Below are 24,302 nucleotides of genomic sequence, written 5' to 3' on the forward strand. Positions count from 1 at the left end.
CATCATCAACAATAACCATGGGCTCAGTGCCCGTTGGTGTCCAATGCCTCCCTCACTATTTCCTTCCATCTTTCCCTGTCCAGTGCGGAGTGGCTTAGCTTCTGTAGACTAGCTCCGCACCATTTTACTATATAATCTACCCATTCTCTGTGGGGTCTGCCTCTCCTATTCGGACCATCCATTATGCTGAATACCGGGGTCTTAACTTTTCGCTCGTCGTTCATTCTGCAGATTTGCCCGAATAGCTGTAACTTCCGTTGTATAACTTTCTGCAGTAGGTTCTCTTTCAGCTATATCTTCCTACATAATTCCGCATTGGTGATCTTCTGCACCCATCCTATTCTCCAGGTCTTTCTATAACAGCTCCTCTCAAAAGCCAATATCCTTCTCTTGCTGGAAACTAAAACAATGTTCTTAAGTGGACTGTAATTTGGTAAGAATAAAGTTTCTTTATTCTAGCTTTTGGGGCATTTTTTTCTCGTTACAAGAAACTGATTCTGAGAGACCAAGTACATAGAATTTTAATCTTATCATTGTGGTGTATATGGGGAAGGGATGGTGGTTATGCTGTTTCTTCTTAGCAAACATTTTCTATTGATACAGATTCGAAGATGCTAAGGTTAGAAAGATCCATTATCATTTTGTATCCAATACTACACTAGCCACAGAAATATATGGGAAATACCAAGGCTGTGGCTAGACTGCATCCCTTTTCCGTAAATTTAAATCTCCCCCGCTTCATTTGCATAAACATAACTGCCGCTTTTTTCCGGCTCAGAGCTTTGCCGGAAAAAAGCACCAGTCTAGACACGGATCTTTCGGAAAATAAAGCCTTTTCAGAAAGATCCCTTATTCCTATTAAAATAAGGAATATGGCATCTAAACATTTAAATCCCCCCTTCATTTGCAATTGCGATGTGTCTAATTTGCATCCCTTTTACGGAAAAGGGATGCAGTCTAGACACAGTCCAAGTGTCTGGACAGGGATAGGGAAAAAAAGTTTCACCTGTTTTAATCTTCATCATTCCTGCTTTGAGAGAACCAGCTCCCCAAGATTGTATACTGGTGGAGGAATGTCACTGGTAAGAAGCTGAGGTGTAGTCTCCATCTGCTGGTAGACTGAAGTGTGTGCCACGCATCTAACCTGTACAGAAAACTCCAGGAATCAAAGCCAGCTCACCCGCGTGCCCTTATGTCAGGCTGCAGCCTGGTCAAGATTAGACCGGGTTGTCGCAGGAAATGTCCATTTACAGAAAGGGCTTAAGCCCTCCCGATGGGGAGCAGCGTGGACACCCTCCAAGGTGCAGCCAAGCTGCTGCCCAGAGGGAGGCGTGGTACGGGACAGGCTCGCTGCCCGAGGGCCGCAGGTGGGGCAGCCGGCAGTAGGGGCTCCTGGAGCTCAGCCAGACGGGCACCTGCCCTACTCCCCAGGTCACAGCGGCTTTGGCTTAGGCCGAGAGTGGCTGAGCTCAAATGGGGGGGAGGGTGGCGTATAGCCAGTGCTGGGCTGAGCGCCCCCGGAACACGCCGCAAGGGGCGCTCCAGGACCCTCGCTCGCTCTAGACCAGACTAACACGGCTGCATCGCTACCGCTCTTAGGCAGGGACCCTGCAAGTCTGCCGCCCACACCTCAATGCGCATGCGTCTAGCAACACTTCCACCATACACACTCCCCCCACCCTTTTTCCGGTTCAGTTATCGCGAGACTAAGCCATTGACGCGTCACGTGGGACCGCGCGGAAGATGGCGGCTGCCGGCGGAGGCGGGAGTCGCAGCGCAGCCGTTAAGACGAGCCAGCTAATAGACGCGGGGAGTGGCGGCAGCACGGAGGAGCCGCCGGGCGGCTGCCCAGATACCGTTCTACCGGGGTTCAGGGATGCTGACTCCTTCGTCAAGGTGCGTGAAGGAGTCGCTGCAGACTACTACTCCCAGCCTGCTCTGCGGCAAACCCTGCAGCGGGGCATGCCGGGAACTGTAGTTCCTTCCCTCCCCCCACCCTGCTGATGCTGAAGCCTGAGGGGAAGCTGCCTGCACTGGATTTCCCAGCATTCTCTTTGCCGGGTCATGGAGGATGGCCCTGCCGCCCCGGGGCCCTCGCTCTGAGGGGAAGCGGGGCCGGGAGCAGTGACCCTGAGCCCGCCGCTGCGCCTGGGCCACCCATCGCGGCTGCGCGGAGGAGGCAGGGGGAGCCTGGGGCGACTGCGTGGGGGTTCGGCCCCGCTGCTGCAGCAGCCTCTGGAGCTGTGACGGACCTTACCCCCCCCCCCCCCCCACAGCTCCTGTCTGCCCGCCCCTCCCTCTCCGATACGGCCTCCCGGTGTCTGGGCGCCGCCGCCTTAGCTCCTTTTGCCCTGGGAGAGGGGGGCCCCTGCAGCCCACTGGCCTGACTTGTGTCACGTTTGCAGGCCTGTTAAATGAAGCGGTGCGAGCCGCGGGCCCTGGGACTAGCGTCGTGCACGCGGGCCTGTTGTCTGTGTGGGCCCCGGCTGCAGTCTCCTGTTTTCCGAATATCGCACTGTCTTCCCATTCCTGGGAAGTTGTCCGCATAACCTTTCAAATTAGCCACGGCAGCGGTTCTCAAACGTCTTCGGCTCCGGAGCCCTTTACATGTGTAAAAATTTATGCGGAGCCCCAGCGGTCCACTGATTGTATGTGTTGTACCTATCGATGTTTCCAGTTTGTCAACCTTGCAGAGCCCTGGGGCTCCGCAGCCTTTCTCAAACACTGAGCTAAGGCATTCCCTGCAGGGGAGTCTGGAGAACTAGAATCATGGTGGTGAGATAAATAGGACATAAACACCTGTAGTAGCTCATGAATGGGCTGTGGTGCTGAAAGCATCCTTAAATTTAGTTATTTGTCTTAACAGGAAAAATTCAGAAGAAACCCACAAATTTGGCAGCACTGGTGTGGTGGGATTCTCTGTATTCTTAAATTATCACTATGGTACAGCAAGAATGGCTTTCAAAATGTGTTCAACCGTTAGACCTTAATTTTAGCATATAGATGAACTTTTAAAAGGAATTGTTAACTGAAGCTTGACAGAGTGTTCTACAAATTGATTTACAAACCATAGTGTTGCCATCACTACAAACTTAATTCCTACATGTTCCCTCACCCATGCACCTTATAGACCAAAATCTGAGCTACACAAGGTCTACACAACAGAGTTTAGATTGATGCAAGGCATCTTACATTGACCTAACCATGAAAGTGTCCAGACTTTCACTCCTGCCAACTTAACTGCCCCAATAATTTCACCACTTAGTAGCATAGAATCAAAATTAATGTAGTTACATTGATTCAGTAACAGTGTACACATGACATTATTGTATAGACTGTTACTAGCTTCCCTAAATGCTTCACAGTGACAGTAAAATCTATACAAATGCACCAGTAACACAAGGAGCAAAGTGTAAACATGCACAAGCGATGCAATTATTCCAGCAGTTGTGTACCAGTGTAAGTTAGATTGATTTAATTTTATAGTCTAGATATGGCCTAGAGCAATGGTTCTCAAACTATGGGTCACAAGCCCATTTTAATGTGGTCACCAGGGTTGGCTTAGACTTGCTTCAGCCCTGAGCCCTACCATCCAGGGCCAAAACCTATGGTGGTGGGACTTGGGTGGATTCAGGTTTCAGTTCAGAAAGGGTTCACAGTGCAATGACATTTGAGAAATCCCCCCCCACCTTAGAGACAGCACTTCCTAGTTCTGAAGTTGTAGCCATTATACCCATATTTTTATTAAATCAAAATATCTTCGGTGTAAGGTTTTTCTTTTATTTTTTTAGTATTAGTTTAATTAAGTCAGGATGAAATAGTTGTAAACACTCTTGGTTAAAAAGGCCTAGTTGTGGCTTGGTTTAGGAATAGTAATGTAAGTGCGAGGAATGAGATTGTAATAGTAATGTAAGTGCGAGGAAGGTGTTCATCTGGCAAGATCATCAAAAAATGAAAATACATTGTGGAATTATATTTTCTTGGTGTGATGCTTTTTAACAGCATGCGCTTGGCACAGTGGTCGCTGCAACTAAAGCATCTAATGGGCTACCTCAGCCTGGAGATGAATATGACTTCTATCGCAGCTTTCCTGGATTCCGGGCATACTGTGAAACACAAGGTGATAGGCTGCTTCACTGGTAAGGACTTTTTAGCTTTCTTATGCCAGTGGTGAAAATCTGTGTTAGGGAACAGAGAAGTCTCTTCTTTGCAAATTTCAAAATAAAACAATATATGAGCATTTTTATTACAATTTTTCTGTTGCTTTTTAAAAACGTCAGCTGCTTTTCTGATTCATGAAATTTAAATGGTAACAATAAAAATGGAGTCATTCATTTTACCTCTGTAAAGTAACTGTAACAATTTAGGTGCGCCACTGAGTAGGTATGGGCTGATGGAAAGGTGACTTTTTAACCAGAAGACCCAATCTAAGTTCCATAGACCCAGTAAAGAAATTAATAGCAATACTTAGTACTTACTCATAGCTTCTCATTTTCAAAGTTCTTACAACAGTATCTAAGGAGTCTGTGTCTGATTTTGTAAGTCTCGGAGTAGCCAGAGCTCAGAAAGGATCTTAACAAATAACACCAGTTTTCAGAATACCTGCTTTTAATGTCATTTAAAGAGTAACTGAACTATTGTTTTATTAGTATGAGCAAGGTGATGCAATATCATGGTTGTCGGAGTCACGTGAAAGATCATAACAAAGCAACAGAGCTGGAAGATAAATTTGATTTGCTGGTCGATTCCAATGATGTAATTCTTGAAAAAGTGGTGAGAGAACTTTCTTTTTTTAATCTTGTAATGATTCAGTAGATCCTGCTTTCTATAGGATTTGGAATGGCAATATTTAGTAATTACACTTTGTTCCTCATTCTCAGACTTCCATTTTTAACGTTTTTTTTCCTCTTCTAGTAACTCTTTTAGATATCTCTAGTTTAAAAAAAAATTAAATCCAATGGGAAGTTATTTTTCTGAGCTATCATTTTTTTTTCTACATTTCTAATCAGCAGTAGGGTGGAACTGAGCAAGAATGCTTACTTGTATGACAGTAGCACCAAAGGACACCAATAGATATTGGGACCCATTGTATTATGTGCTGTACATACAGCTAAACTGCCCCTTGGCTGGAAAACTTACTGTCTAAATAAGAAAGGCAAATGGTGGAAGGGAAAGCAGAGACACAGAGAGAACACGTGATTTCTCTAGGTCAGTGGTCCCCAACCTTTTGGGGCCGTGCCGGAGGCCCGGGGGCGGGGCCACCCAAAGCTGCACACTATGGGGCCGGGGCCGCCCATACGCCGCGTGCCCAGTGCCAGCACCATCCATGCGCCGCACTCCTGGGGCAAGTGCCACTCCTGAGCCATGTGCCCAGGGGCTGGCACTGCCCATGCACCACGTGCCCAGGGCCGGGGCTGGCCCCATCACTCAGCGGGTGCACAGAAATGGCCTGACGGGCGCCATGGCACCCTCAGGCACCACGTTGGGGACCACTGCTCTAGGTCACACAGCAGAAAGAATAGAAATCAGGGCTGCAACTGTTCCTAAACACCAGACATAGTCAAACAAACATTTCCATTGCAAACGAGAGAGAAGGCTGCTTGTGTACATCTGCCAGAATAGATGTTCCATAACTACTCCAAGAGAGCAAGGGAGCTGGAATAGTTACCCCAACCATAAAGAAGAACAGATTGGTAGCTGATTAAATTGACCATGTGGCTGAGTCCACAGTGCCACTTGCATTCAAAAGTAAAGTCTCTTAAACCAGAGATCTAAATCAGCGCTTCCTAGACCTCAGTAATGGCACATTCGGCTATGGTACTGTAGCCTCCCACAATTTTATTCTCTGCTGTCTGGAACCTCATGCAATCTTTATGCTTGTGCAAAGTGAGTGTGAAACATGCTTAAGAAATGCCATGTGATCTGGGGCTGGGAATCCAGCACTCCAAGTCTATTTCTGGCATTGCCATTAACGTGTGGTGTGACCTCGAGCAAATCATATTACTTTTGTGGGCCTCAGCTTTCCTTACAACCTTTTATCTATTTAAACTATCAGCTTTTTGGGTCAAGGACGCTCTTATGATTTGCCTATGCTGTGCCTAGAATGATATGTGCCTGATATCAGTTGGGGTTACTAGATGCTGCTATCATATAAAAGGGGGGGCGGGTTCCTGACTCCCAGACCAGTGCCTCAGCCACTATAATAATAATAATAATGGTGCCACCTCTATTATAATAATGGTTAATTTCTCAGCATGGCTGAGAGCTGTTTACTTATCATGTTTTGAAAAGCAAATTAGATGCAAGATTAACTCTGTATTAGCCTATCTCAAAACCGGGCAGAGTGTAGAGTAAGATACGAGAGGAAAGTATGGAAGTAGGGTGATCAGCACATAAATATCTCTGAAGAAATTCAACTTTGATTCTTTGGCAATTGCTTCTCCCAGTCTCTAACATTAGGATTTCATATTTAGCCTTTGGCCACTCTTGCCCATTACAAAATTCCAAGGAGATGAACATGGCGACAGCTGCACATTTCTCTTCTTTCAGGCAGGGCAGACTGCCAACTACTAGATGTTTCATACAGTTTTGCTTATACTTCTTTTCCCAAATTTCAGGGTATTTTACTAGATGAAGCAGCAGGAGTGAACAAGAACCAGCAACCTATCCTTCCTGCAGGGATGCAAGTCCCAAAGACGATCATTTCCAGTTGGAACCGCAAGGTGAAACTTCTACAGTAAATTGATTTTAATTAATTTGAGCTTTTTATTTAGACTTTGAGTTGTGATGGTAGTTAGGAGTTCAGTAGCCTCTCTTTACTCCAGATTCAGGATCCCCTGGTTTCGAATCTACACTTTATGCCCATAGATCTCTTTAATCTGATGTCAGGTCCCTGGGGGCACCTAATTTAGATGCTGGTGTATAGGCCTTAGATACTGTGTCCTAGTTTCAGGAGAGTTTTTGTCTGAGCTTAATATTCAGATGCATATAGGCAAGTCTTAATAGACTATCTCAAAATCCATTCAGATACGTTGTTTTTTAAACAGAGTGGAGAATCCCACAGAACAAAGTCTGAAATCTTCCGATTGCTACATGCCAAGAATATCACTCGACCACAGCTCAGATTTCGAGAGAAGATTGACAATTCCAACACCCCCTTCATACCTAAGCTTTTTGTGAAACCCAATGCTCTGAAACCATTGCCTGAAGGTAAGGAGGCCAGGGTAAGAGGATTTTGTTTACCTTGGGTAGCATACAAGATGAGCTAGGTGTTAATAATAATTAATATTAATACGAACATCAGACAGAAACCAGTCCTCACAAGCAAGAAGAAATTGAGTCTAAAGAATGAGCATCTCAGAAGGATACTAAAACCCTTTGTAAGCAGTGAGCATCTTGTTTTTTTATTAGTCAAGTCTGTATAAAATGTCTGTGGGTGCACATTAACAATCTGTAATACAAAATGTGTTTTGGAGCTGCTCCTGCTAAAGTTAGGAATCAGGCTCTTATTGATGTCAAGCAGTATCAGCTCATCCATAAATGCTGCCGAGCTTAGAAGAAATAACACTCTTTTTATTGGTGCAATAAAAAAAATTGATGTGAGCTTCTTTGTTTTGGCTTTCTTATCCAAATAATGGAGACAAGACAAATAAAGCTTCAGTAGTTCTTCTCCCCCACCTTCCAGTAACATCCCAAGTCTTTGCGATCTGTCATTCTGTTGCTAGCCCAATCAGCATTTCTCCATTAAAATGCAATTGCAGTTGTAGCTACCAACAGTTGATTTGACTTGGATTTATTATTTTTCATCACTGTCTAACAGTAGACATAATGGAGGTATAGCTGCTAGCTGCCTTTCCATTGCGGAGCAGTGTTTGGCAGCCAGAATTATTCATCCTTAAGATGCTCACGCCCCATCTGATTAAATTTTTAACATTTTTTGTTATATAACAACCTCTTCAGCAGAGGTCTGGGAAAGTATTGCTCATCTTACTTAGTCTCTGCAGGGTGACATATGTCCTTGTCGTACCTACTACTGTGTTATAAAATGAGACACAGATAGAAATCTTGTATTTAAAAGCAGCATTGTGTGTTTAAAAGCAGAAAGCCAGGAGTGTTCAGGGGTTTCTAGTAGTACTTAATGATTTAATGGGTTTTAGGTTAGACATTGGGGAGAAAAACTTGAATATGCATTATTTGTAGCTTTGTCTAATTTTTCAATCTTGATTATTAAGCACTCGCAAAAAGCAGGCGGGAACGAAAGGAGCGTCCTGAGGATTTGGATGTACCAGCTGCTCTAGCTGATTTCCTCCATCAACAGAGGATTCAGCAGACTGAACAAGACATGTAAGAAATTAAATTAAGAGTGTTGGAAATAGAATAGATTTACATGCATTTTATATGCAGTTCTTTTATGCATGTACCTGTCTCATGCAGTACCTCGTAGCTCTTCTGTGTGTCAGTGTATATGCATGTTTCTTCACTTGTAGCTGCCTCATTTATATTCATAATTTTTTTAACCCTATGTGTAACACATCTCCCCTATGCTTGGCTTTCTGGTCAATACTAGGCGAACTGCGGTGGTTCACAAAGATTATCTTTTGATAACTGCTGCCTTTTGCTCAGTGAAGCTGATTGGAATGATAAACATTCCTTTTTTAAAATTCATGCAGGTTTGCTCATCCTTATCAATATGAACTGGAGCACTTTGTTCCACCAGATGCAGTTCTTGAGAAACCCCAACTCCAGGTTAGTGCTCAGGTTAAATTAGTAATAGAATCTAGAAAAAATGCTGGAAGAAGTAGCTAATCAGTTTGCAATAGGGATGTAAAATCCTGTTTAACTGGTTAACTGTAGTGTTTAACCAGTTAACAGATGGAAAGGGGAAGCAGGGAAGCCGTGGACAGGCTGGGCTGGAACACCCTCTGCCTAAGCAGGCCCCGTGAAGCTGGAGCAGCCCCTTGCCTGTGGTGGGTAGGGAGCTGCGGTTAACCATTTCACATCCTTAGTTTGCAGAAGGCCCTGCTTATAGCCTAGTTACGGCCTGGGGGAGGAGGGAGCCCTTTGATAGCAGTCTTTAATTCAGAAACTTTTGGATTTTGTGGGAGGAGAGCAGTTTGTTCCCACATGAGCTATGTAATAATTTGCTTTGTCAGATGTACAGGCCTGTTCAGGATACACCCTGCCATTTTATCTCCACCCTGGATGAGTTGGTAGAACTGAATGAAAAACTTGTAAGCTGCAAAGAATTTGCTGTGGATCTGGAGGTAAGCGTGTTGCTTTTTGTTTTAAATTGCGTATGTTGAGTTAGCACTTAGTAGGTCACATTTTATTATCCTAGTTCTCCTCATCTTTTGCTTTTGTGTACCATATCCTCTGTATGTTGAGTTAGGTGATATGTCCCAGGTCCAACGTAGGACATCTGTTACATTGTATTATCCAGAGGGCTGCATGACATTTTAACTTCTCAGACTTGATTCTGTTGTAATAAGCTTTGTATTGAGTATCGTGTATTTTGAATTACTCCTGTGACCCTCTGGGTTATGTTGAGCCCCATGGAAAGGACCACATTCAAAATTAATTTGGATGATGTATTATTAAGACAGTAGCAATGATTGCAAAGACCCAAAATCTGTTCATGTCATTAACTTTTGCCTAGAAGAATCCTTAATTTTTTGCATTTTCCTCTGCCTTTGGTCACTCTGTTTCATAGTACCATTCCTGCAAGGACTCTAAGGCTATGTCTAGACTGCAGGCTTCTTTCACAAGAAGTTTTTCCGGAAGAGATCTTCTGAAAAATCTTCTGAAAGAGAGAATCTACACAGCAAAAGCGCATTGAAAAAGCAACCTGCTTTTTCGAATTATCTTGCATTTCAGCTATGACTACTATGGATGGAATGGCCACCAGGACACCTGTGCTTTTTCCTTTTTCCGAAAGAGCTCTTAGGGAAAAAGGCTTCTTTCTCGTAGAAAGAGGTTTACCAATGTCGGAAAAACCCATCTGTACTTTCGAATTTTTTTGAAAACGCATTTGCAGTGTGGACATAAGTGAAGGTGTTTTTTTTTTTAAAAAAACTCTGCAGTGCTAGACATACCCTAAGTTAACTTCTGTTCTTTGTCTGGTAGCATCATTCCTATAGGAGTTTCCTGGGCTTGACTTGTCTGATGCAGATTTCCACTCGGATGGAAGATTTCATTATTGACACCCTGGAGCTGCGTAGTGACATGTATATTCTAAATGAGGCCTTCACAGACCCTGCCATTGTGAAGGTCAGTAGATGCTTGCGACCTATTCAGAATTATGCCAGGAGAACTTACTTTTGCCATAGCCCTGTCCAAAACATGCTTAATCCTCTTAGCCAGGTACCATTTCTGATATTCATGACTATAGGTGCTTTACTGACAAGTATGAAGACAAGGTCCCTGCCCCCAAAGAGCTTGCCTGCTAAATAAAAAGGTGTAAATGCAGGAGGGAGTGGACCGGGAGCACCATAAATTGTGATTGAAGTTAGCAGGCATCTTCTTAGCTCCAAACTTCTGATTTACTGTATATTTTGGGAAGGGAGATGAGGGGGGGAATAAATATTCAGTAGTTTATCAGTTGTCGGTTGAGAGGACTGTGTGTGGAAACATGGTCTGGGTGACACCAGGTACTTGCTGTTGTGCCACTCACAATGAAAGGAGAAAAGCCAGAAAAGAGGTCTTGGTCCAAGACACAACTTTCTGATTCTGGTGCAGCTACGCCTCAGGACCCCTGAGTGAAATTGGTTTTCCTATAATCCCAAAGGCCAGTCTGCCATCTTTCATTCTTGTTTCTGATGCATCTTACTGTGTTGCTTTGCAGGTCCTTCATGGTGCCGACTCAGATGTGGAGTGGCTACAGAAAGACTTTGGTCTGTATTTAGTGAATATGTTTGATACTCACCAGGCTGCCCGTCTCCTCAACCTTGGCAGACACTCCCTGGACCACTTGCTAAAACTCTATTGTCAAGTAGAAGCTGACAAGCGGTATCAGCTAGCTGACTGGAGGATTCGGTAAAAGTTTGGTTCTGATATGTTGGCAGTAGAATTAAGGGTCACATTTGGGACTTGTTTACATGTTAATGGGCGAATGTTTCACTTCTCAACTACCTCCAAAACACCTAATTCACTGGGATTTTGGGTTAGTACTGTGGTGCCGAAGGACTGGAATAAAAGTTAAGGGCTTCAAAACAGAGCTGACATGCATTAGCAGACTTGTGGAATAGGGTTGAGATTGGTATGTACGTCTCCTGCCTACAGTACACTGTGCTTGGCGCTATCTATTTCAGCCCCTTATTTTGGTGAGCATTAAGCTCTTCAAATGCTATAACATACGTGTTTTAAAATCAGCACAACAAAAGACTTTTGAAAGCTGCCTTAATGCAGAAGGAATAGTGCTTAACTGCAGTGTAATATTATGACAAGCTGCCACCTCTTTGAAGAAGTAATTGCTGCCACCTTCTCTGCATTGCTCAGCCTAGCATTCTAAAATTGCAATTCTGTTGTAGCAAATGCATAGCTAAAAAATTGTAAAACTCCAGCCAAAACCCTATGTAAATCAGTGCAGGAACCGAGTGATAGGTTATAGGTTGGAGAATGCTCTCTGCAGCACGATCTGCACGTCCGCAAAGAGCACTGGGGCAGTATGCAGGTGTACTGTGGTAGCCACATTACTATACAAGGTGTCCCCTACCATCTGATTCTGAATAGCTCCCCAGTGAATCCTGATGTAGGCAAGTCTCCCAGATATAGGCAAGAGGTCCGGTGAAGAAAATCATTGTAATAATGCCCACAAATGAGATTCTGATTAAAGGTATCTAGTGAATTTCTGGATTTGTTCTTGGGGTGGACCCCAGATGTAGTTTGTCTTTACATGCTGTGGCAGAGGGCACTGCAGGGATGATGGATGGGCTACTAAAACCCATTTGTGCAACAGTGATAGTTCTCTGCTTTCAGCCCTTTGCCAGAGGAAATGATTCAGTACGCCCGAGATGACACTCACTACCTTCTCTACATTTATGATAAAGTGAGAGAGGCATTGTGGGAGAGAGGAAATGGACAGCCCACTCAGCTGCAGGTGGTGTGGCAGCGCAGCAGAGACATCTGCCTGAAGGTAAATCTTCACCTGGGAACCAATTATCTGGGTCAGAATACAGAATATCTAGGATGGGAAGCGTGCACGTTTGTGCCTTCTGACAGAATCCCTAATTTTCAATATTTATATCTGGAAATAGTCTTACAGGCTTGCACTCTCACTCCGCTCCCACCTAGTGTGGGCTCAGCTGTTCCACTAGCTAAGGGATCTCTAAGTGTTCTAGACCTTTTACAGTCTTCAAAATTGCTGCTGCTGGTCGAAATCAGCCTGTAGATGTTAAGAGGCTGATACTTTTCAAGTCCATGTTTACTCATATTTCTCTGGATACCCCTAATGAAAGCCCCAAATTGGAGGCCCTTGTAACTTTATGGCAAATAATTGCTGCCTAGTGAGAACAAGAGGGGAGTGATTTTTCTGATCTACCAAGGCTTAAAGATCTGATATCTCTCTGGCTGCTCTTGAACTCGGAAACTTTCTTGGCTCATATATCTGAATTAAAATGCAAAAATGAGCATGGATGGATCTAAAACATGTCAACACCAAATGCTTAAGGTAAAATGTTAAGTGTGCTTCTCAGTCCTGAGTTCTTTAGCCAGTGTGGCAAACCATCCAGTCTTCTCTTGGGTGCTTGATTCTCTGTGCTTTGAGAAAACACAGCCTTGGAAGTGCTAAAGGGAGTTTGTACATGACTCTGATTGATATTGATCACCAATCTCTCTCATTCTTCTTGTTCAGAAATACATCAAACCCATCTTCTCAGAGGACTCCTACCTTGAGCTCTACAGGAGACAGAAAAAGCATCTCAACACACAGCAGCTAACCGCTTTTAAATTGCTATTTGCCTGGAGGGACAAAATGTCACGCCAAGAGGATGAGAGTACAGGGTAGGAAGTCATTCATTAGACACAGTATTAAATGGATCTCTGCAGAGCTGTACAGCTCATAGAAAAAAACACTGGATCTGCTAAGAGTGGTTGATTTGGGTGCTTCCTCTGTATCTAAGATGCTGTCCAGTAAAAGACTCAGTGCTTTACTGGCACCACTTCTTCCCATCTGTTCTTCCGCTCTCTTACACCTCAAATCAGAAACCACATATTGGGCAAGAGTGGGTGTTGCCTCTGTGCTTCTCTAGATCAGTCCTGATGTATTTCTCCTTAATTGACTCCAACACTTGTATCTGTTGCAGAGTGGTAAAAGTTGTTTTGTTTTGTACCCATGAAATTTCTTTGTGAACAAGTCTGATTAACACTTAACAGAATGCCATGTTATCATTGCTACTGCTCTTTATGTTGCAGGTATGTGCTACCAAACCATATGCTACTGAAGATAGCTGAGGAGCTGCCCAAGTATGTATTGCTGGCTTTTTGTTTTTCTGGGGTTTTTTTTTTTGTACAACTAAATGTCATTTGCTTGTCCTACAAGTTTACCCCAGGTCCTCCTACCCCTTTTTAAAAAAACTTCTGTGGTTAGCTTGTTGCTCCCAGCAATTAGCATTGCTTTTGCCTTCAGTTCTTCAAGGCAAAGAAATTCAGTGCACAGAAGAATTAAAATGGTAAGCTCTTCAAGCATAAGCCAGATAGCTATGAAATACATGTGTTTTCATGTCAGGACAACCTGCTATAATGCAAAGCATGGTCATACTGCTGCCAGTTATTGCTTCTCCATTTTTATAAGCTATCCACCAATACTCTGTAGGAGGAGATTAATTTCACTAACACTGAGTTGTTGATTCTGTTTTGTAAAAGAAAATGTGTGAGGCCAGACCCTCAGGATGCGCCCCCTTCTCCTCCCCCCCCCCAAAAAAAAAACATTCTCCTGTAAACAGGATTTTTTTTTTAAGGCTTAGTACTCACAATTTATCATCCACACGTGAAAGAAAATAAAACTGCACCTGTGATTTCAAAACCTTCCACACTGCCTCTGTAAGGAAAATAGATATTAGACAAGTGAAATTGAAGCTGGATACAGAAAGAACATGATGGGGTTGAGCTAATGAGATTTCCTTGTGTTGCTACCACTTTGTGCACATGTTGGTAGTTGTACTGGATAAAAAGTGACTGACTAATCTGCTGTCACTTAATCAGTGAAGCAAGGGCCTCTGATTACATCTGGCTGACTCTCCGTTGCTTGTGGATGTTTGATTTATAAGCTGAGAATATAGCAAACTTGGTTTAATTTATTATGTCTTTAGAGAACCCCAGGGCATCATTGCTTGTTGCAATCCAATCCCACCACTAGTCCGCCAGCAAATCAACGAAATGCATCTCCTCATCCAACAGGCCCGGGAGATGCCACTGCTCAAGGTACAAGAATTTTCTACCAAAACATAACAAAACCCAAAAGACATGGACTTTATTGTGAAATTTCTCTTGCACCTTGTCCTCGAGAGGTTCTTACTCTCATAGGTATTGAAATCTAGGAATAGTCTACATGTGCAAGACTGCTGCTGGGAATTGCCATTTGTATGTAAGACAATAACCTCGCTTTGAAACAGGATGCTATAGTGCAAGCAAAAGTACTTCTTGTAGGCCTTCCCCTCCCACCCTGAAATATCATTGCAAACTTCAAAATAGTTCAGATTCTTAAGGGAACTAGAGGAGTAACATGGTAAAAATATTCACTATTGAGCCAAACAATAATCTAAGAGGTTTCTGGGACATGACCCTATTCCACTTTATGCACACATGATATTATGTACAAGGGAATATGAGCATTTTGGATGCACATAAAAAATCACCAATGATATGCCTCACATATTTGGCAAATCAGAAATGCACACCCAACCTAGAGGCTTGGAATGAGGTTTAATGTATGTCAGCACACTTCTGCTGTCACTGCAGTGGAGTGCATCCTCCTACAGTGAAATTAAGCCATTTCTAAGCACAAACAGCCTTGCTATGTGAACAACTTCATCATTTTACCAATCCTTACACAGAGACACCCCGGGAGAAAAGGGTAGAACTGATCTTCTGCCAGCTTTGTTGAAAATACTGATAAAAGGAAATGTATGCTGCTGATCTATATGCTTCAAAGTTAAGTTAGTCATTTTCTTTTTTTTTTCTTGTCCCCTTTTAGTCTGAAACTGAAACAGGGGTAAAGAAGAAAGGATCTCTGCCCAACCCAGAGGTACCGACTATGTCATGCTAGCCGTGCTCATGTGTTAAACCATAAACTCCTAGAAACTGCCATAGGGAAAGCCCACATCATAAGCATGAAGATTGTAATTTTTCTTTAGCTAGTTTAACTAAGTTCACTGACTAGTTCTTTTCCATTTGACAAATCTGTCTTTTCAACCCTGTTTTATCCTTGTGTGTGGTAATGCTTATAAAAGTACCTGTCATGAGTCAGTATTTTAAAAGCTCCAAGACTATGGTAAATAAGTCTTTGATAAGTAAATACTACAGTTGCTAGACAAAGTTTACGTATGTGTGTTATCTACATTGACTGATTTTTTTTTTTAAAGGAAAATTTCCAATGAGTAACTGCAGCAGCTGCAGTTATCTATCTTGTGTCTATGAAGCAAAGCATTCTTGCTAGCCAATAGCCATTTGTATAGCCATCCTTTTGATGTCATTTATTGTGCAATAGCAGATGAACTATATTAGAAATACTTGATCTCAGAATATCGCCCATACATTTAAACTGTGATTAGCCTGTCATTTTCTACTCTGTTAGGGTACGTCTAGACTACAGGGTTTTGTCGACAGAAGTTTTGTCGACAGAGACTGTCGACAAAGCTTCTGTCGACAAAGCGTCTACACTACATTCAGTTCTGTCGACAAAGCAAGCTGCTTTGTCGACATGGCAGTGTAGACGCAAGGACAGTTTACATGCAATAACGCTTTCTGTCGACAGAAGGCGTTATGCCTCGTGAAATGAGGTTTACCAGCGTCGACAAAACTGCTGAATTCTGTCGACGTTATGTCGACAGAACTCAGCGGTAGTGTGGACTCAGGTATAGTATTGTCGACAAAAGTGGACTTTTGTCAACAAAACCCTGTAGTCTAGACACACCCTAAATGCCCTTAAAGAGTCTTAGAGCAAGGTTCTGTATTGATCCCATATGTAATGCGCATTTATTTTTCAGAGGCTGGAGAATCACTTGTTTGGACCTCATGACAATTCACATGTTCCTCTGGATGATATTCAGAACTTCTCCAACTTAGGTAATTTGGGAAGGATGGAGGAAAGCCTCTCACTTCTGCTAATATAGAAAAAAATCAAATAGGCTTTATTCTTTGACACCTTTAAAATAAGCATTCCACCTCAGTTTAAGCTCATTTACAAAGCCAGGAAGCTCATAGCAAAACACAAATCTAATAGGAATGCAGTGTTTAAAACCAGAAACCTTGTTTTCTTTCTTTACAGAACCTGCACCAGTTTTGGAATGTGGGACTCTCTTTCCAGACAATGATGGGGAGAGGGACAGCACAAGAATATTACCAAATTCTGCATGTCTTGTTGCTACAGCCACCATCAGTATATTCAGTGTAAGATCCAGTAATATGAAGGATTTGAGTTTCAGAAAATAAAGCTTTGATAAATTGGCGAAGCATTCTAGTAACGCTGCACCAAAGGTAGCTGCAGAGAAATAGGATATCCATGGAGATACTGCTGTGTTCCCTGTCAGGTATACAGCATAACCAAGTTCAGCAAGTAAGAAGCTGGCTTGTGGGTTAGCTCATCAGTCCCAGGGTCATTGCCCATGCTGTGCCTTTACGTGAATTAAGAAATTATATGAGTGATAACCTGAGGAGCTCAAAAATCCAACTGGAAATTCACATACTTACTCAAACAAGCAGCAGGTGTGAAATCAGTACTGTTACAGAACACAATTTTATGGGGTGGTCAAGTATAGAAGTAAAACTCTGCTGCCTCATTTCCCCATCCTGTTTCCCTCTTCTTTATCCCTGTCTCTCCGGATAAGCAAAACCTAGTTGATGGTGTATCGATTTTTGGTATTTGGGGGTATCCTAGATGTCTTTGACTTTTACTAACCCTAAAAAGCTTCAGGTCACATATCAGGTAACAAACAGTGCTTGAATCATTGTTTATATACAGTCTGTATGTAACTTATGTATTTTATATGCTACTGTGTTTTCTGCATTCTTTAAGGAACCTGATGTGGATGAAGGGAATGAGAAGAACTTAACAGTCGCACAGCAGAAGGCTCGACGCATAATGGAGTCATTTGAAAATCCATTTCGAATGGTAAAGGGCACAGTATATACTTTGTAGTGACAGCTGGTTCACTGGGCAATAGGTCCACAAGGGAAGAAATTTTCACAGGGCAGGGTTAGAGGAGCTTAGCATAATATCAGCTACTGCTCATTTCCTAGAATCACTGGGTTACATGCATTTTGCAAGGAAAACAATGGGATTTGGTTTTGCAACTTGAAATGCCTCCTGAACATCCATTTGTCTACAAGAGGTTAAAAACAGTTTTTTAAAAAAGTAAGTATTTGTTAGGTTTAATTAAAACCATTTTTAATCTAGTTTTTCATCTTTGACAATACAGTAAACTTCCGATAATCCGGCACCTTTAGGACCCAAGGGGTGCCGAATTATCAGATATGCCGGACTATCAGAAGGGGGGGCTATCAGGGGTCTGGAGTGGGGTGGGAGGGGATGCCACCCCAGGCCCCTCATAGTCCCCCCCCTTACGATAGTCCGGCTCTGCCCCAGACGTCCATGATTCAGCTGCTGCTGGTCAGTTTCAGCAGCAGCTGAATCTGGGATGCCTGCAATAGAGCAGCTGGGGTGCTGCCGGGTTGGTCCCGCAGCGCCGAGGGGCGGCGCTACGGCACCAACCCATCAGCACTCCAGCTGCTCTTTGGGACGCCTGGGACAGAACAGCTGGGGTACTGTCCGGTTGGTCCCGTAGCACTGCCCCTCGGGGCTTCGGGACCAACCCGGCAGCACCCCAGCTGCTCTTGGGGACCCCTGGGGCAGAGCAGCTGGAGTGCTGCCGGGTTGGTCCCGCAGCGCCGAGGGGCGGCGCTACGGGACCTACCCCACAGCACCCCAGCTGCTCTGCCCCAAGCGTGTGGATTCAGCCTGCTGGTGAAACTGACGCTGCTGGTCAGTTTCAGTAGCGGCTGAATCCCGACTCCTGGGGCAAAGCAGCTGGGATGCTGCCGGGTTTGGTCCCGTAGCGCCGCCCCTCGGCGCTGCGGGACCAACCCAGCAGGACCCCAGCTGCTCTGCCCCAGGGGTCCCCGATTCAGCCGCTGCTGAAACAGATCAGCGGCTGATTCCAGGAAGCCCCAGGCAGAGCTGCTCTGCCCCAGGGGTCCCCAAGAGCAGCTGGGGTGCTGCCGGGTTGGTCCCGCAGCCCCGAGGGGCAGCGCTACGAGACCAACCCGGCAGCACCCCAGCTGCTCTGCTCCCAGCTTCCCCGATTCAGCTGCTGGTCAGTTTCAGCAGCAGCTGAATGGGGGAAGCCTGTCCAGCTGCCCCAGCACTTCCGGGTTCCTAATGGTGCCGGACCATCAGGAGTCCCAGAGCATTGGATGCCGGACTAATGGAGTTTTACTGTATTTACATTTCTGTGCTTCCTGGTGAAAATAAACTACTCAGTTCTCTCGATTTGAATCTGTTTCATTTCTGGTTTGCCATGTACTGAAATGTATTTTACCTGTGTGTTTGGACTTCAAAGTGGAGGATAATGTTATCAAAAAGTGTTTCCATTGGATTTACTTTTAATAAAAATATTTCTGTTGACCGCAAGTTTTGTGATTTTGGACAGATGTGAGCTGGCAATCTTTTGAATCATTAGTTTTCTTCAGAACTGTTCAAATTTTGAACTTTTTTCATTTATCACCTATTAAGTGTGCATCTCAGCCCTCATTTACTTCCCTTGTAATGTATGTTGTCTGCACCCTCTAGCATGCTGTGATCAAAGAAATGTCTTTTTTTTCCCTAGTATCTGCCTTCAGAACAGAACCCTGCCCACATCTCTCAATCAGCAAAGTTTGACCCATCCTCAAAAATTTATGAAGTGAGTGTCTACTTGCCACATTTTCTGAAAACTGTTCAACTCCTAGTGGGAAAAAAACAGGTCACTACAAATGAATTGAGTTACCAGGGCCATAACATTAGTTGGATTTATTTTTTTCGTTTTGCTTCCCTTTCTCCCCAGAAATGGGGAGAAGTTTCAGACTTCTACAGCTTTCCTCTTCTCCAAAGAGCAAAGGATCCTCCAACTCATATTTCCCACATTGCAAAACACTGAATTACAACTAGAACCCATACCTGACCTGAGTATTTTGGTGCTAATACATGTGGCTTATGAGTTTACAAAAAAAGTCATACTTTAACTATGGCTCATGCAACAATATTAATCTCCCTTGTAGTCATGTTTGGTGTTTTGTACTCCAAAATGAATGCCAGTAATCTCCTCCCCAATTCTGTCTGACTTCAGAGTGAGTGATCCTGGATAATTTTCTTTTGATGCAGATCAGCAATCGGTGGAAGTTGATGAGTCAGACACAACTGCAGATAGAGGCAAAGGAAGAAGCCAAGAAGAAAGCAATGCAGCAGAGAGGTAATACCCACTTTTTTGGACTGAGATTGAGAGGGGTGGGAGAGGAAGGTGGATCTTCTAAAACCCAGGCCCTGCATCTTAACTAAAGCCTTTTTTTTTTTTTTTAAAGCTGAGGCACTCTGAACAAGAGTCCTTTCAGAGCCAGTCAATACCACTTTTAGCTGATTTGACAGTTAGCAGTAAATGAAGTGAGCATGGGTGGCAAATGAACAAGTAGTTAGGGAAAGCTAGCCCCTTCTTTCTCCATCTGCCCCTCCACTAGATCCCAGAGTACCCCCTGGCCTCAGTTCTGGAGCATGGGTTGGGCACTGCTGCTGTAGCACATCCAACTCCAGAGCCTGGGACAGGAAGGGAGCATTGGCTTGCAGAGCTCCCTGCATGAAGCGGGCAATGCCACAGCAGCAACCCTAACCAGAGCACCAGGCAGGGCATCAGCCCTAGCCCTCTCTCACCCAAGTCCTGACAGCAGGCCATCTGGCTCCAGTCCAACCCAAGCCTGGCCTTCTGGACCAGAAAAGAGCAGGAACTCTCAGCACTCCTGCAGTGGGGTGAGGGTGGAGCCACACCAGGCTGTTTGGGGAGGCTCAGCCTCTCACTGTCTACAATATTCATTGCCTATGGACATGAGATCCTCCTTCCTTCCTCCCCAGCAATATATCCATAGCATTCCCTGCCTTTACAGGGAGCATAAGATAAGGACTGGAAATCAAATGCAGATCTGATTTCTTGATAGTTGAGAGTGCCATTGTTTTAAATAGTTTCCTTTCGGCATGGCAGGCCACCACAATCCTTTGTCTAATTTGTTTTTATTCGTAATTGTCTAAAACATATTGTGGTTTGAAACTGAAGAATTGATACAGTCAGCAGAACAAGGCCCAATGTAGCTTGCCCAGTGCGTTTATACTAACATGCAGTAGCCCTTTAGTTTGCATACTAGCCATTCTCTAACCAGAGACTGAAAATGGTGCTAAATTATATGTATTCCAGCTGAATTCTTGAAATTCACTTCCTCTGTAACCTGTTCCACATTGAATGCAGGTATCCAGTGTTTTTGAAGGTTGGCACATTAATCTGCACTGTTATTACCCAAAAACCCCTAACTCTTTGTTTGTGTTACACCTCTGGTAGAGAAGACTCTGGCAGAACAGCAATTAGTCAATTGTCTTAGACACCCAAAACCTTTTCTAAAGAGCCAGCCAGCCCACCAGGGGTGCCTTAGTTTTCTGAGTGATGCTCTCACTTATTCAGTAGGTGGGAGTCTTTCAGGGAAAGGCGGTTAGAGAGAGCTAGGACAGAATGAGATTTGAGATAAGCCATTTCCCACCCCCAACAATACTGAGGAGTTGGCCAGCTGACTTCCCCCTAATCTAGATATGGCAGGGTCCTATCTTATCATAGTCTGGGGGACATGACCCCTTTTAGATTGTGAGTTTTTTGATAAATGAGAGTCACATCATTAAGTTTGATCTCTATGTTGGTATCTGGTGTAAGAAGATAACCACAGCAAAACAAGCTCCTCATTCTTGAGAGCCATCTTTGCTAACACAGTCCTGCTTTCCTGCATTTCTCTTGGCTAAATTTCATGTGCTGTTTTGTTCTTTTCACAGCCGCTCGTGAACAAGTGCAGAAGGAGTACAAAGCAACAGCAGAGAATAGTGTCTCAGTCCGTCAGCAAGCTGCAGTATGTACAAATTTGTGAAGGACAAAACAAGCATCTTTGGCCTTTAGCTTTTACAAATATAAACTCTGTGCCCTCAATCCAAGGCACATGAGACTTTCCTGGGCTTCTGACCTTGTACGCAGCAACAGTTCTTGTTTCAGACCGCAGGAAATCTGTGCTGGGCCTCACCCTACTCTGTTTTCAAGTTTCCTCTATCCTAGAGAATACTTGCCATTGCCTTACCTCTGTCTTACTCTTTCTCAGGATCCCCTGAAAATGTGTACATAGAGCAATAATAGATTTAGGCCTCTGGTCTTGACTGTCAGCAGTATTTCTAATCTGAGAAGCTATGGGAGCAAGGCAATTTAGACCATGGATCTCAGTACAGAAATGTTTTCCCCAACTCCTGTTACAGTATCCATGGCAGCTTCTATCTGAGCCCTGTATGACCAGGCTATCACATTTCCTTTCTTGGGTGTGTTGTTTTTACAGCAGGAACAGGCCAGTAAGAAGAGGGAGAGAATCACTAGTGAACCAGGATCAGAAATGCCAAAACAAGAGAAGAAACGGCCAAAAGCCTCCCAGCAGCCAGAGGAGCAGGAAACACCAAAGCAGTTCACCCCCTTTGATTACAGCAAGTCTAACTTCAAAGTGTTTGCTGGTAAGAGCTGGACCCCCCACTTACAAGGCTGCAGGCGATGGAGACCATCGCCTGACTGAGCCATGGAAAGGCTGTGTGGGTGTGTAGAGTTCAGTGACATCCAAACAGTAATGCCTTTGCCCTGCACTAATGGAAGAAGTGGGAACGATTTAAAGAAATCGGCCTGGTGAAGTGGATTGCTCACCATCCATCCATGTAATTACAAAACCAGTTGAAATGTTCTTGGAATTACCAGAGGCAGTGGCTCCTTTTTCTGCACAATAGCGCAATGTATTTCATTCAACCCTGCAGCGGTAGAAAATAGGGGAGGCTTGAATCAGGTGTAATGAGGATCCATTTAAAAGCTTATTCTCGCCTTAGCAGTATACTCTGTTTCATAGTGAGGGAAGGACAGTCATGGATATTTCATTACAACCAAAGGGCACTTGCTACTGGTGTGAATTTACTGGGTATTTAAAAGAACCTTTCTAATAGCAATTATTCTCCACTGTGTGTGTCTCAGGAAACAGCACGTCTAAGCAGTCATCCCAGTTTGATCCAGCCAAGCAGGCCCACACAGGCAAGGTAAGGGAACACTCTGAAATGAGGAACGGAAATAAAGGTGATTTGCTGTGGCCCTAGACAACATGCCAAACCTCCCCTAATAACTACTCAATGCTAAGATGCAGACTTTTGATCACTGATCCATAAGGCTTGTTACAGGCCTTCTTCCCCTGTATACCCTCCTCCTACCACTCTTGACTGATATGAGGATGGTACCCACAAGCTTATCTTTCATTTAAAGCTATATTTAGAGTTTAACCAGTGATCAGTTTACAAGCAATACTGTGGAAAATGCAGCTTCCTGTGCAGTCACTTCAATGTCCGTTCTAACTCTTTCCACAGAGAAAGGTGAGATGTAGAATAAAATGAAGCACAATGGTGGGGATGAATCTGGGAGAAGGAAAGGGGATAGGTCCTGATCAGGATCCCTCTGTACTAGCCCCGCTGTCTAGTTGTCAAAACTTAATCTCAAGGGAATATGTAGACAGAAATGTCAAGCAGAAACTCCTAGTCAGGAATATCGTCTCATTAAAATGAGCAGAAAGTATTCCTTGAAGGTGTGATAGACAGGACAGAGTTAGATGCGAGTAGAAGTATTATGTGAAATATATTTTGTTAATGCAATGGTGGGTCATTTTTCCTTTCATATAGAAATTCTCTGGAGCCAACAAACTTCAACACCCAGCTGGAAATAAAAGCATGTCCTACTTGGCAGGGAAAACTGATCGGTATGTTGTTGAAAGGTTCTCTGCAAAGTAATAGTGTATTCCCCCAGACAAGTGCCCTGGAGCTATAGGCAAAGCCGCTATTGTCCATACAGATTGATGTCCAGCTCACCAAAATCTAGTACAAGATTAAAGTGAATAAAGATAACCCTTGGCAGAAGGTCTGAAATCTTGAGACCACAGTGGTGCTAATCTTATGAGAGATGCAGCCCTGGACCAAAGATCAGACTGTACAGAGGAAGCACATGTCTAACCAGGGAGTTAAAGGAAAGCAATTGTGGTGGCTCAGATGAAGATTCTGTAGAGGTTAATTCCCAAGATACTTAGCTTGCAGTTCCTGGGCACAATTTATGAGGGAGGTGGCCTGAGGGGCAATAGTAAGGTCCCATAAATCTCTTGCAGCGGTAAAAGAGCAACATTACTTTGCTTCTCTCTTGAGGAGGGGGGAAAGCAAGAGAGGTGGTTTCAACACCCTCTCAGTACAGCTATACTAACATTTCATACATTTTAAATCTCAAGTGAACTTAGAATGAAAGCTATTTCATTTGGTTTCTCTGCTTTTGCAGGGGCTCCCGGCACAACTGGCCAAAAAGATAGTGTTTGTAAGAGATCCTGTGGGAACGGCTAGTGAACAAAAAAGTCACTGTTGTCAAACTGTGCAGAGGCAAATATCTATCAGTGCTGCAGTTTTTGTATGGAAATCTTTTTAAAGTAATTAAAACTTTTTTTCCAAAGGGGAAAACCAATTTTAATTGTTTTGTCTTTGGCTTTTATTATATTTACATTTTTTTAAAGTTGTTGGAAAATGTATTTGGTGTCCTCAAATGCAGAGAGAGGCGGAATGTATGGCCACGCTCCGCTGTCTGGAAGAGCAGACTTCAGCATGTCATTTGGATGTGGGATTAACCCAGTTCATATTTCCAATGCCAGCACAGAAATAATAGATTAAATAAATGTGCAAATGTTTGTGACTTGAACCAATATAGGGGAACAAATCCTATACAAATATAGCAGCAGAGGAACTAGAGCCAGATTGTCCCTATGACGCCAAACTG

The 24,302-nt window shown here is 43.8% G+C and overlaps 1 protein-coding gene across 2 annotated transcripts; it reads left to right on the forward strand.

The window, feature by feature from the left end:
* The first annotated feature begins 1,709 nt into the window (after positions 1 to 1,709).
* EXOSC10 (exosome component 10) lies at positions 1,710 to 23,999 on the forward strand. Of its 2 annotated transcripts, none has more exons than XM_006127046.3 (25): positions 1,710 to 1,896; positions 4,003 to 4,139; positions 4,650 to 4,773; positions 6,618 to 6,722; positions 7,047 to 7,209; positions 8,232 to 8,343; positions 8,670 to 8,745; positions 9,153 to 9,263; positions 10,123 to 10,266; positions 10,841 to 11,031; positions 11,974 to 12,130; positions 12,848 to 12,996; positions 13,408 to 13,458; positions 14,304 to 14,415; positions 15,188 to 15,238; positions 16,200 to 16,278; positions 16,481 to 16,602; positions 17,228 to 17,323; positions 19,038 to 19,112; positions 19,571 to 19,658; positions 21,266 to 21,339; positions 21,811 to 21,979; positions 22,482 to 22,543; positions 23,174 to 23,250; positions 23,814 to 23,999. In XM_006127046.3, exons 1-25 carry the CDS (start codon positions 1,744 to 1,746, stop codon positions 23,842 to 23,844), a joined length of 2,709 nt encoding a protein of 902 aa, XP_006127108.2. In that variant the 5' UTR covers positions 1,710 to 1,743; the 3' UTR covers positions 23,845 to 23,999. The 2 variants fall into 2 exon arrangements, with proteins under 2 accessions (XP_006127108.2, XP_006127110.1); XM_006127048.4 differs by lacking the exon at positions 1,710 to 1,896 and adding an exon at positions 2,060 to 3,459.
* The last annotated feature ends 303 nt before the right edge of the window (positions 24,000 to 24,302 follow it).

Source organism: Pelodiscus sinensis, chromosome 23, assembly GCF_049634645.1.
Source record: "Pelodiscus sinensis isolate JC-2024 chromosome 23, ASM4963464v1, whole genome shotgun sequence".
In the NCBI taxonomy this organism is placed as follows: Eukaryota; Metazoa; Chordata; order Testudines; family Trionychidae; genus Pelodiscus; species Pelodiscus sinensis.

Excerpts from the sequence above, each read along its gene's own strand:
- EXOSC10 (XM_006127046.3), top strand. The coding sequence starts at position 1,744 with ATGGCGGCTGCCGGCGGAGGCGGGAGTCGCAGCGCAGCCGTTAAGACG. Across the intron at positions 7,210-8,231 it reads TCTGAAACCATTGCCTGAAG|CACTCGCAAAAAGCAGGCGG; the intron begins GTAAGGAGGCCA and ends TTGATTATTAAG. Across the intron at positions 14,416-15,187 it reads GGGAGATGCCACTGCTCAAG|TCTGAAACTGAAACAGGGGT; the intron begins GTACAAGAATTT and ends GTCCCCTTTTAG.